The sequence below is a fragment of the Heterodontus francisci genome, chromosome 3 (assembly GCF_036365525.1).
Source record: "Heterodontus francisci isolate sHetFra1 chromosome 3, sHetFra1.hap1, whole genome shotgun sequence".
Classification (NCBI taxonomy): domain Eukaryota; kingdom Metazoa; phylum Chordata; class Chondrichthyes; order Heterodontiformes; family Heterodontidae; genus Heterodontus; species Heterodontus francisci.
This window is the reverse complement of record NC_090373.1, coordinates 69,476,869-69,490,185: the sequence shown is the minus strand read 5'-3', so window position 1 is coordinate 69,490,185 and position 13,317 is coordinate 69,476,869. Positions and strand designations below refer to the sequence as shown.

General features: G+C 42.1%; 1 protein-coding gene across 1 annotated transcript in view; it reads right to left on the bottom strand.

Moving 5' to 3' along the window:
• Positions 1-3,372: 3,372 nt before the first annotated feature.
• The window catches only part of LOC137367075 (adhesion G protein-coupled receptor F5-like), a 91,341-nt gene continuing 81,396 nt past the window's right edge, over positions 3,373-13,317 (bottom strand). Inside the window, exons 21-27 of the mRNA XM_068028539.1 lie at positions 12,482-12,670; positions 11,271-11,322; positions 10,485-10,606; positions 4,021-5,415; positions 3,885-3,926; positions 3,756-3,791; positions 3,373-3,432 (exon numbers count right to left, since the gene is read on the bottom strand). Coding sequence (XP_067884640.1) covers positions 3,373-3,432; positions 3,756-3,791; positions 3,885-3,926; positions 4,021-5,415; positions 10,485-10,606; positions 11,271-11,322; positions 12,482-12,670 — 1,896 coding nt within the window. The remainder of the gene's footprint in view (positions 3,433-3,755; positions 3,792-3,884; positions 3,927-4,020; positions 5,416-10,484; positions 10,607-11,270; positions 11,323-12,481; positions 12,671-13,317) is intronic.

The following is a 13,317-nucleotide window of genomic DNA, read 5'->3' as shown; positions in this document are numbered from 1 at the left end:
GAATCTCCTGTCTGTTCCTCCAACCATTGAATCTCCGATCACTATCACTCACCTATTCTCCCCCCTTCCCTTCTGAGCCACAGAGCCAGGCTCAGTGCCAGAGACCTGGCCGCTGTGGCTTTCCCCTGGTAGGTCGTCCCCCCCAACCATATCCAAAATGGTATACTTATTATTGAGGGGAACGGCCACAGGGGATCCCTGCACTGTGCGCCTATTCCCTTTCCCTCCCCTGACGGTCACCCAGCTACCTTTATCCTGTAACTTAGGTGTCACTACTTCCCTATAACTGCTCGCTATCACCCCCTCAGCCTCCTGAATGATCCGAAGTTCATCCAGCTCCAGCTCCAGTTCCCTAACGCAGTCTGCGAGGAGCTGGAGTTGGGTGCACTTCTCACAGGTGAAGTCAGCAGGGACACAAGTGGTGACCCTCACCTCCCACATCCTGCAAGAGGAGCATGCAACTGCCCTAGCTTCCATCCCCTCTGCACTAAATTGACAACAGAGATTTAAAAAAAAATTAATAAAATAATGGAAAACCTTACCTTACCAAACCCCCCACACAAGAGTCCTTTTTTTTGGTTAGAGGAGGAGGATGGGTGGGAGACACTACACGTGTAGTGTTTCCGGTTTAGCCACTGCCCGAATATATAAGTTCACTTACCCAGCAGTCCCCGTGTCCGCGTCCGCCGAATCACGAGGTAAGTACTTTATAGCTCAACTCACCTTCCCGGCTGCCCCCTGGCTCGCGATCTCACTATTCCCGCTGCTCAAATGGAAGAAAGAAATACCCACCAGTCACTTACCAGCACTCCTGTGACGTCAGCCTTCAATTTTTGCTGGTCAAGCAGGTCCACAGAACAAAACAGAGCACTCTCACTGCTGTTTCTGGTCTCTGGCTTCGGCTCCTTTTATCTCCCGACTCCTCTCGCCTGTTCCCGCTCTCACTGCTGTTTCTGGTCTCTGGCTTCGGCTCCTTTTATCTCCCGACTCCTCTCGCCTGTTCCCGCTCTCGCTGCTGCTTCTGGTCTCTGGCTTCGGCTCCTTTTATCTCCCGGCTCCTCTCGCCTGTTCCCGCTCTCGCTGCCGCCGCTCTCTCTACTGCTTCTGGTCTCTGGCTTCGGCTCCTTTTATCTCCTGGATACTCTTGATCATCAGGGCGGCACAGTGGCGTAGTGGTTAGCACTGCAGCCTCACAGCTCCAGTGACCCGGGTTCGATTCTGGGTACTGCCTGTGCGGAGTTTGCAGGTTCTCCCTGTGAGTGCGTAGGTTTTCGCCGGGTGCTCCAGTTTCCTCCCACAGCCAAAGACTTGCAGGTTGATAGGTAAATTGGCTGATATAAATTGCCCCTAGTATAGGGGGGATGTGGTAGGAATATGGGATTAATGTAGGATTAGTATAAATGGGTGGTTGATGGTCGGCAGAGACTCGGTGGGCCAAAGGGCCTGTTTCAGTGCTGTATCTCTAAATAAAAAAATAAAATAAAGTGATGGAAAGTGCTATCAAGTGGCATTTGCTTAGCAATAACCTACTCAGTGACACTCAGTTTGGGTTTCGCCAGGGCCACTCAGCTCCTGACCTCATTACAGCCTTGGTTCAAACATCAGCATTTGACTGAGTATGGCATCAAGGAACCCTCGCAAAACTGGAGTCAATAGGAATCAGGGAAAAACTCTCTACCGGTTAGAGTCATACCTAGCACAAAGGAAGATAGTTGTGGTTGTAGGAGGTCAATCATCTCAGCTCCAGGACATCACTGCAGGAGTTCCTCAGGGTAGTGTCCTAGGCCCAACCACCTTCAGCTGCTTTATCAATGATCTTCCTTCAATCATAATGTCAGAAGAGGGGCTGTTCGCTGATGATTGCACAACATTCAGCACCATTCGTAACTCGTCAGATACTGAAGCAGTCCGTGTAGAAATGCAGCAAGACCTGGACAATATCCAGGCTTGGGCTGATAAGTGCCAGGCAATGACTATCTCAAACAAGAGAGAATCTAAACATCTCCCCTTGACATTCAATAGCATTACGATCACTGAAACCCCCACTATCAACATCCTGGGGGCTACCATTGACCAGAAACTGAACTGGAGTAGCCATATAAATACCATGGCTACAAGAGCAGGTCAAAGGCTAGGAATCCTACGGCGAGTAACTCACCGCCTGATTCCCCAAAGCCTGTCCACCATCTACAAGGCACAGTCAGGAGTGTTATGGAATACTCTCCACCTGCCTGGATGGGTGCAGCTCCAACAATACTCAGGAAGCTTGACACCATCCAGGACAAAGCAGCCCGCTTGACTGGCACCCAATTGACAAACATTCACTCCCTCCACCACCGATGCGCAGTGGCAGCAGTGTGTACCATCAACAAGATGCACTGCAGCAATGCACCAAGGCTCCTTAGATAGCGCCTTCCAAACTCATGACCACTACCACTAAGAAGGACAAGGGCAGCAGATGCATGGGAACACCACCATCTGCAAGTTCCCCTCCAAGCCACAAGCCATCCTGACTTGGAACTATATCGCCGTTCCTTCACCATCGCTGGGTCAAAATCCTGGAACTCACTTCCTAACAGCACTGTGGGTGTACCTACCTCACATAGACTGAAGCAATTCAAGAAGGTGGCTCACCACCACCTTCTCATGGGGTAATTAGGGATGGGCAATAAATGCTGGCCTGGCCAGTGATGCTTACATCCCATGAATGAATAAAAAAAAATTGCACCATAAATAAGCACAATGGGCCTGTACACCATGCTCCTCTTCCCCCACCGATGATCCATGAACATGACCCTATCACGATTTCTGGGGTGAGACACTTTGTTTCTTTTTAGCAGGACCCAACCAGATTCAGCCCTGCACTGCTGTACTGAGGGAATGATTCACTGTCGAGGCGCCATCTTTTGGATACGATGATAAACCAAGGCCCCATCTGCTCTTGCAGATCGATGCAAAAAAAATCCCATGGCACTATTCAAAGAAGGCAGGGAAGTTCTCTTGGTATTCTGGCCAATATTTATCCCCCAATCAACTTTTCTAAAGACAGATTATCTTTCATTATCACATTGCTGATAGCAGGATCTTGCTGTACACAAATTGGTCAAGGCGTTTCCTATGTTACAACAGTGACTGTACTTCATTGGCTGCAAAGCACATTCTGAGGTTGTGAAAGGCGCTACATAAATGCATGCCTTTCTTTCTCCTTCCGACTGGGTTGTTGGGATGTGGTGTGAACCTGAAAAGATTATTGCGCTGGCCAACCCTTATCTACCAAGCCAGCTGGTCCAGCTGGAAATTTTTAAAAATAAACTGGGAATAGTCTTGTTTACTGGATTTCTCCAAGTTTCTTCAATGTTCCAAGCCATGCAGTCAGCTTGGAACACATTTGTGGGCTCCTACTTCTGCTTCAGCAAGGTAATGCATACCTGCCTGCCGCAAATATAAATTGGGGCGTGAATTTCACCAGATGACATTTGCCAGTCCCATCTCGACAGTAAATTTTAGTTCCAGTTTTTTTGAGGTGAAGAACAGGTGTTCCTGAACCCTTTCCCATTTCCTATCCTACCTTGTCTTTGCCCGCCCCAATCCCCAAGGATGTTCAGGTCAAAATCATTTCCAATGAATATGTATGAACGCATGCACTTGCATTAATTTAGCTGAAACTTCCATTTCACACTTTTTATCAAGGCATTAGTTTTGCTAGTATATCTTATTGGTTATGATGTGATTTCAGATTTATAAATGAGACGTACCATTGACTTAACACGCTTTACGAAGGTGTCACGTATCTAAAATTCACAAAAGAAGTAACATTTAAAATTAATTGTGTACAAAAGAAGAAAAGTGCTTAATTTTGCAAAATGAAGCTCAAATGTTTTCACCTTGGTCTCTATAAAACTGGTAGTTAGTAAAATAAAGAAACCCTTGAAGAGAAATTTAATATATTGTTAGAATGCTTTGTCATCTTCAGTCAAAATTCAGATCTTTCTCAAACGCTACACCTTATATGTACTGTACCTGCATTGAGTTGAAGAAAACAAATGCATAATGGATAAAATCAGGAGACTGCTCATCTACAGAAAATCCAATGATCCAGGTCAATCCAAAAGTTGGAGTAAGAATAAGGACGGCTTTAATGACTTTCTTAATTGTTTCTTTGTCCTCCTTGTTTATTCCTTCCGAAACAGATGGCCTCATCAGTTTCACAATGACCACTATCAGGATAGATATATTGATGCCAATAATGCATCCAACTGGTATAATGAATGTATAATAGGCAGTAAATTCTCCAACAGGTTCAGTATTTAGCCAACAAATACTTTTTCTCAAGTAGTTGCCTTTGCTTATGAAGCTCGTGGTTGCAGCGATCACTATTGCCAGGGGGCAAACATAGCCAATGATAAAAGAAAATGACATCAACGTGATCTTTCTCAGATGATGGAAAACAAAGATAAGTTGGTGGAGAAGTATTAGACTTTGAACAAGGGTCCAAAAGAATACAGAAAGGAAGAAAAAATGAGTGAAAATTGTAGCAATTGTACACAAGGTTTCATTGTTTTTAACAGAAGGAATCGAACCAATTAGAAAGAAAGACTGGGCAAATAGCAAAACAAAAGCAGTGTTGATCAGGGCAGTGTGACGAAAATGAGTGATGCTGCTTTTGACAACTGTGTTCCACACTACAATTTCAACAGTGATAAATAATATCAGGGATCCAATTGAAATGCTTAATCCTATGAAGGTCATTTCCTCAATAAATGGAATAATTCTTCCTAATGGAGCCATGAGCACAGCAAAGGATGTCAAGTGTTTACAAATGCAGGTTGTTCCGTTCTCAGCGACTATTGATTCACAACCTTCAGTCGACCAGCCACCTTCCTGATTAAAGAGTTCATAATTCCAGAAAACACATTTTGCAGTTTTGAGATTACCTTTTTGCTCTTTTGGAGGGAAAAACATTGTGATGGAAATGTTTGGCTGCATTGTTTTCTGTGTGTCATTATCCATTTTCAGGGTAGTTGATTGAACAAGGGTGTTTATAAAGTAATCTTGGATATCCTTGTTTTGGATAATGTTTTTTGTTTGTAAATTGGCAGCTATATTTGAATACAGGATGCTTGATATTTTAAAAATATTTTTAGCTTCTATCATATCTTTCAAACTTTTGCTATCTATCTCTGCTGTAGCACTATAATTCCCAGAAAAGTTCTGAAAATAATTGTCTGAGGAATTAGCATCAAACTGTTTTCCTCTTAGCTCAATGTTTGAAAGCAATACCCCGAATTCTTCACCAGGAGGCTTAAATAATTCACTGAATGTTTCAACTGATCTCATTAAGGTACTTGAACTGAAGTTGTTGGTTTCTCCGTCCTTTTTCTCTTGTGTTACATTGCTTGCCACTGAAAGGAAAGCCTGTAGAGAAATAAAAGAAACATGTTACAAGGATTTTTTTAAATTAAAACTTAAGATTCTGTGTTTTTTTTTTAAACTGTAAAGGATTTTCAGTATCATTGAGCCACCTGCAAAAAAGCTGAACTCTATGGATGTTTTGAAAGGAAGTTCAAAAAAGATGAACTCTGTGGATGTTTTGAAAGGAAGTTCAAAAAATCAGAACTCTGTGGATGTTTTGAAAGGAAGTTCAAACAGGAGCTGAACTTGTAAAAGGACGGGAAAGCAGGTAAATTTAAGGAAACCAGCAAAGGGGTTTGACCTCAGAGTTACTTTTTGAGTGACAAGAGAGACTTTATGACAGGACATGTGTCAGGAAGGTTGTGGTTTCAGTTTGGAACTTGGAAAGCCAGTAAGTTTTGACAAAAAGCAGGCATTCTGAAATTTGATTCTGACCTGCCTGGAGATCAGGAGAAGAACCAGAAAAAGTACCTCTCTGTAAAAGAATCCTGCATCTCTTGAGAAGAAACCCTTTATTTCAAATGTGGCAGATTCCTATTGCCTCCTGTTTCTGAAGAATCCCGGCATCAAGTGTGGTTCCTGTTGCCTTCTGTGTTTTAAGAAATCCTGAAATTTGAAGAAATCTTCTACTGTGATACTGCTGCTGTAAGACCTGTTGCTAGACCCCTGATTGAAGACCTATGTGAAGCCTGCTGCAGTTGAAGTTCCTTGAATGCCTACCCATCACAGACTGTTCATCAACCTCGCCTGCAAAGACTTCAAGTGGCATCTGACTATTCTACTTTGGTACACCTCACCAAATCGAAAAACCTTCTCCCAGATCATGACAAACTAAGTTCTTTTATTATTCCTTTTATTCCTATGAAACAGCTGTAAACCAAAATCCATTTATTTTCCCAGTTAACCGGTTTTCAGATGTGTGTGCATGTACATGACGGCAAGGGAAAATAAGGACCTGTAATATCTCAATTCATATATAGATTTACTTCATTATTGGGTAAGACTTGATTTTATAATTAATATTTAATTTTGTTGTTGATTAAAGAAACCTGGTTGGTATGCTTTATTCTAAGGACAAATAGTGTGTCTAATTGGCTGTTTTGGTAAATGGGAAAAATTTATTGATATGCTGTGCCCCATGGAGAAGTGGGTCATAACAAACACAATAATATTACACAAGGAGTAGACATTATCAAATTAGAGCTAGAAGGATAAATCATATTTTATAACAAAGTCAGCAATATTTATCAAAAGTGCCATGCTTAAATGAGAAATCAACTCAGTTAATGAGGGTTATTTATCATTTCATGACTGATTATCTCTGGTGTGGCTACTTCAATTTTAGTTAAATTTGTTAATTTTTTGGAAACATTTGTGCTTGTCAAAGTAGGATCATCAATGGAAAGCCTTTGCTTTTTTTTAACCCTTTGACAGCGCATTACACTTCCAAAGCAGATATGCACAGGTCAAATGCTGGGTAAAGCTCCTTCTATTGTTTGCCAGCAATAAGCTTCGATCGCTGCCTCACGAGAGTCTTCCCATAGCCTTGTAATATTACTTGTCCTTCAGTGTGTGATCTATTGTTAATAGTCACAGGATTACAAGTAATATCCAAAATGAGCTTGGGGTTTTATTATAACTGAACTGGAACATATATACATTAAAGGTTACTGCACAAGCTTAGCTACACATGTCTTACTACCCCGGGCTCCACCCACAACTGCCTGGTCATGTGTGACTCGACACCACTTCCTCTGATGACCTGTACTTGCAGTGCTTAAGGTGGTCCAGTCTTAAATCATCCCACAATAAGCCCCATGGCAACAATCCCATTTATAATTTCATTTAACCCTCTCTGAATCAAATCTAGTGTCAATTAGTACCAAATTCTGACAATTCTGCAATGTGCGACTATCGAATAATAGAATGATACAGCATAGAAGAAGGCCATTTGGCCATTATGCCTGTGCTAGCTTTTTGGTACTGCGGTCCAATTAATCCCATTCCCTTGTTCTTTCTCTATAGGACAGTAATTTTTTTTCCCCATCAGATATTTATTCAGTTCCCTTTTGAATGTTACCATTGAACCTGCTTCCATCACCGTTTCAGATAGCGCGTTTCAGATTACAAAAACTCGCTGTGTAAAACATGTTTCCTTATGTCTCTTCTGGTTCTTTTTTACAAATCCCTTTAAATCGGTGGCCTCTCCTTACCTACCCTTCTGCCAGAGGAAACAGTTTCTCTTTATTTGCTCTATTAAAACCATTCATGATTTTGAACACTTCTATCAAATCTCCTCTTAATCTTTTCTGTTCTCAGAACAACCGCAGCTTCTCCAGTTTCTCCATATAACTGAAGTTCCACATCCCTGGTATAAATCTAGTAAATCTCCTCTGCACCCTCTTCTTAAGTGTGGTGCCCAGAATTGAACACAATACTCCAGCTGAGGCTTAACCAGTGTTTTTTAAAGGTGTAGCATAACTTCCTTGCTTTTGTAACTGGTGTGCACAACCACGACGACCAGTTGCTATAGCTGCTTGGCAACAGGCGCCAACATCAAAAACAGCAACTCACAGCGCCACTTGGCTGCTTCATGTGAGGTTTTTGTGGCATCACCTGCCTGTCAAGGATTGGTCTTCACAGCCATCAGCAAAGGTGCACCAAGAGAAAACAGCCCACCTAAGTGGATTGTTTGCTACGTGCCCATTATCTTTCATAGATGGAAGGATGCCAACCAAAAAACTTTATTAATAAAGCCAAGGATCCCAGATGTTGTTCAGACCCTTCTCAACCTGTCTTGCCGCCTTCAAAGATTTGTGTGTGTACTTCCCCGGGTTTCTCTATTCCTGCACTCTCCTTTAAAATTGTACCATTTATTTTACATTGCCTCTTCTCATTATTCCTACCAAAATGTATATCTTTACAATTGTTTGCATTAACTTTCATCAGCCATGTGTCTGCCCATTTCACCAGTTTGTCTATATCCTTCTGAAAACTGTTTACTACATTTCCAAGTATCATTTCCAAACTTATAAATTATGCCTGTGTACAAATGTGCAGGCCATTAATTTACACTGAAAGAACAGTGGTCACTAAAAAGCCTGTATTACAACTTGCCAAACCTATTTTATATAGATGCATGTAACCAAAAGACATCAACTTGAGCTTAATTTGAAACTAGACACTGGAAATGAAAGAATAGCATGCTAACTCACTTGTTAAACTTATTCGTTTTTGATGACAGCATATTTAAAACAAGATTCCTATTTCAAAACTACTTTTCTTTTTCAGTACAAGAGGGGTTAAGAGGTGTTACAATTGCATGCCATTTGAAACATTATTTCCTAGGGGAATGATCAGTTTTGATTTCTCGCAATAACTAGCATTACTGGTACCTGAAAATAATACAAGTTAGAATTAATCTCAGGTGGACTGTATATGACAAGTTGGATATTTCTTTCTGCTAATGGTGCATTAAAAATGTAACTTGTTGCTGCTATCCTATTCCTGTAGAGTGGTCATCATTTTAGTGGAATCCAATTGCCATTTTCCCCTTTCATGGGTCTTTTCCCGAAAAGCATTTTTATGCTGTAATTTTATGCCTTCTTTCTTTCACTCAGGTTCCCCACCCTGGAAACATTCTTGAAAATAGGTTGTATTTGTCATTAAAATAAAAGCAAAATACTGCAGATGCTGGAAATCTGAAATAAAAACAAGAAATGCTGGAAATACTCAGCAGGTCTGGCAGCATCTGTGGAGAGAGAAGCAGAGTTAACGTTTCAGGTCAGTGGCCCTTCATCAGAACTGACAAGTATTAGAAATGCAAAAGGTTTTAAGCAAGTAAAGTGGGGGTGGGGCAAGAGATAACAAAAGAGGTGTTCATAGGACAAGGTCACAGAGAATAACTGACCACATGTACACACTGGACCTCTCTCTCCAGAAGCACTGCCTCACCTTATCTCAAAGCTGTTCTACTCCGCAGTTTCATTTCATCCTATCCGACGCATTAACAAAAAACTTTTTTTCTTCCTATCAAGCGTTAAGGAACGCAAGCTCTAGCAGCTGATGGGGGCTAATGCCCCTCCATATCCTTCTTCCCCTTCACTTCCCTCTGACCCCACCCCTTCTGATCTGACCCCTTGCCGTGTATTCACTATACCCTCTGAGCTTCCCCTCTCTGACACTGAACGTTCTGTACTCAGCTATGGACTTAGTTTTATCCCCTTATGTGCCCACCTCAATGTGGAGCCAGGGCTGTTCATTTTACAGTCAATTGACACCCTCTCTGTACTAACGCTTTGTCTTTCAGCACACCATTAACATCCCGTTTGCCTTTGTCCCATGACCTTCTAATCAGTTATTCTCTGTGACCTTGTCCTATCAACACCTTCTCTTTTGTTATCTCTTTCCCCACCCCCACTTTACTTGCTTAAAACCTTTCGCATTTCTAATATTTGCCAGTTCTGATGAAGGGTCACTGACCTGAAACGTTAACTCTGCTTCTCTCTCCACAGATGCTGCCAGACCTGCTGAGTATTTCCAGCATTTCTTGTTTTTATTATTATTGTATTTGTCATTGGTCTGTATTCAAACAACAATGTAGAACACACATTAAACTACTTCAAATAACATTTTCTTTTCATATGAGGATGCAAATCCTTTTACTTTCTCCCAGCTCCCTCTTAGTTCCCTAAGCCATTGACTAATTGTGTGTATTCCTGACAGAGAACAGATCCAATTTAGGGGACCTAACGCCCACACCCAGAACAGGCTCAGAAACAAGTCTAACGCCATGTTGGTTCAGGTTCTGTCGAGGCTACCCTGTTGGCTGCCTAAAACACCTATTTTAGGACCCAAACCAGAAATTGGTTTGCTTCAAACATAGCAGCTCCTGCATTATCTGGCCTACATGCATGGCTAAGTGGCAATTCTTAAAGGGACTACTGACAACTGTCACCAGAAACAGTGCACTTTCACTAAATTACTTACCTTAACCTGAAGTCACGAAGAGTAGGAGTGCCTCTCCTGGCTCCACACCCCTCGCATGATTACCTCCCCACTCCCAGACTCACCTTAGGCCCTTGGCCAGCATCCCAGCAGCTGATCTTGCTACCCCTGCCTTGACCGGAAAGTTGCACCTGGGACTGCAACTGGCACCTGGCGGGACTATAGTAATGATGCTGGTAGACAAATTCTGTCATCCAAATGGGATGCCAGAAGTCTTTTAGTGAAGCTCCTCCCAGCAGAATATTAGCAAAATGAAAGCGTATGGAATTGGAGATAACCTTGGGTTGGTAATTGGTTGGCAGGTGAGACAGAGGGTAGGCATAAAGGGAATATACTCTGACTGGCATGCTGTGACAAGTGGTGTTTCCCAGGGATCTGTACTGGGCCCTCAGTTTTTCACCATATATATCAATGACTTGGATGAAAGAATACAGAGATGTCTATACATGTTTGTAGATTATAAGTTAGGAGACATGTTAAGCTGTGTAGATGGAACCAGAAAGTTACAAATGGTGATGCACAAGGCTGTCAGATGTGAGGTCTCAGGCCTCATTTCAATATTGCCGACAAAGTCCCAAGAGAATACCAGATTTGGACCTCTGCTAATGTTACAGCGGCTCTCAGGCATGTACTGTCGGGGTTTGGGGATGAGGGCCTGCGACAGGGATCTGGATGGGGTTCTGGCTCTGGGTTTGGGAATGAAGGCCTGGGTTGGGGATTGATGCCTGGGTCAGGGGTTGGGAAGGGGACCTGTGATTGGGAGGTGATGGGAGAACAGGATCAGTTGGGAGTGGTGACGATAGAGTGAGTGTTGAGCTGTGATCAGCTCCACATACACAGAAGTTACTTACCTTTTTTGTTGCAGGTAAACTTTAGGGCTGGTTTCCCTGATTGCATCTGCAGCTGGGTGAGTTGCATCAGGGAAGACCAATCTTATAGAATGGGGCTTCAACAGGCATTAGGTCCCTTATTGATCAGTACAAATGCCTACTTCAGATGTGGGTAAAGCATCTTGTTTGTCCTTACCCAATGTGGCGGGCTTCTGGTCCAATATGTGCTTATGCTTGGTGCTCACCATATTGGGATATTAGCAATCTGAACAGTACCAAAAATAAACATAGATATGCCATGCAAATGAGAGTATTGAGATCACTTATTCAATGATAGTGTTTATATACTAAGCAGAAATTCAATTACCTACATCTGGATTCCCAATTAGACATATGTGGCTAATGACTAATGTATTGAATAACTGCTGTTCTATTGTCTCCGGGTAATGTGCAGTAACTTTTTTCAAACAAAAGAATTTTTAATTCTTTAGAGGTCTAGGCTACTTTACTGAATATAATGAACTTATAGAGGCTGCCACAACTAGGTCAGGTCCCTTTCATGTCCAGGAACAGGAACTCCCAGCTTAGGAAGTCTCTGTTGCTTAGTTGTTTGGCCTTCTCTGTTTCCCCCCTAACAAGACTGAAAAGAAATTCTTGGAAATGTCAGGCATCTGGAAAAATTGTGTCTCCACTGGTTTCATTGTTGTTCCGCTAGTCTTTCACCAGAGTTATGGCAGGCTATTGATGACACCTCCATGACATTATAATGCTGTCATCAAGGCTAAATTCATTAAAAAGTTAATTAACAAAAAATTCTTTACAGAGTACTAAGTACCTGTAGTTTCCTTCCATTCCTCTTGTAATACTGAGTCGTGCACCAGTTTCAGATCATTTGCTTGCGAGTGAGTGGGGATAAACCTTCCTCTAACATTCCTTCCCCTTGGGAGACTGAGATGAGAAACTCAGAGGTATTGGGGATCAAGTTTTCACTCACCCTCGAAGGGTAGTGAAGCAACCCATTATCCCAGGATACTGCCAGACAACTAAACTACATTACATAATAAGATACCATTAGACACCACTGAATAAAAATACTGGTGGAACAATTCGCTTAAAATAACTACTTAGAACCATGATGCTTTCACTCAATGTAACAACATATCAAATGCAGAAAGTTTTAATTGACAACTTATCAGCTTTGATTTCCTTAGAAGCAAAATAAAATGACTTACTGACACAACTGTGCTATTAAATAAAGATCCTGAATTCACTGCAGCTTTGGAAAGTGCATCCAGAATTTGCACCACAGCAACAGCATCTGCAGTAATGAGGTCGACCCCACTTATAAGGTGAGAAGAAGTTAGACAATCCAATACTTGCGGCAGCTTTTGGGGCACTGCACCACGTCCAACCACTAGTTCCTGAAAGACAATGTGAACCAATTAAATTACATTTCTTTTCTGACTACCCTGTAATGATCCACATCCAAGCTTAGGGCTTTTTCTTAGAAAATCCCTTATGGTATTTCTCTTGGTGAGCTTTATAACAATACGGGTGTTTATGCCATGTATAGGATAGCATCAGGGCCACTGATTTACAGTGACTAAATAAGTCAAATGCCATTTTTATTAAATGGCATTTTTCTAAACACGTGCTTTGATGACCAAATTCCACAACTCTGCGCATTATTCTGTGAAAATTGTAAATTAGTCTCCTGTAATAATATACCTCTGGCATTACACACATGGAGTCAGAACCAAGTGCAGTATTCAGGTTAAACAGAGTTAGTAGGTGGAGGACATAATTGGGCCAAGCAGGGGAGGCGCTGAAGAAGCAAGGGAAGGAGGGAGAGAAGGGGTGGGGAGAGAAATATGAAAGGGTGCATAGGAGTGAGATGAGAAAGAGGATGGGAGAGAAGCAAGAGAAGGAAGGCTGAGGAGGAAGATTGATATGGGTTTGAAGGACTGCAAGAAAGGAGGAGGAAGTGGGAAAAAGGGAGGAGAGTGAAGAGAGGAGGGGGGTAAGTACAAAGATTTAGTCAGATCTCATCTGGAATGCTACGTCTAAT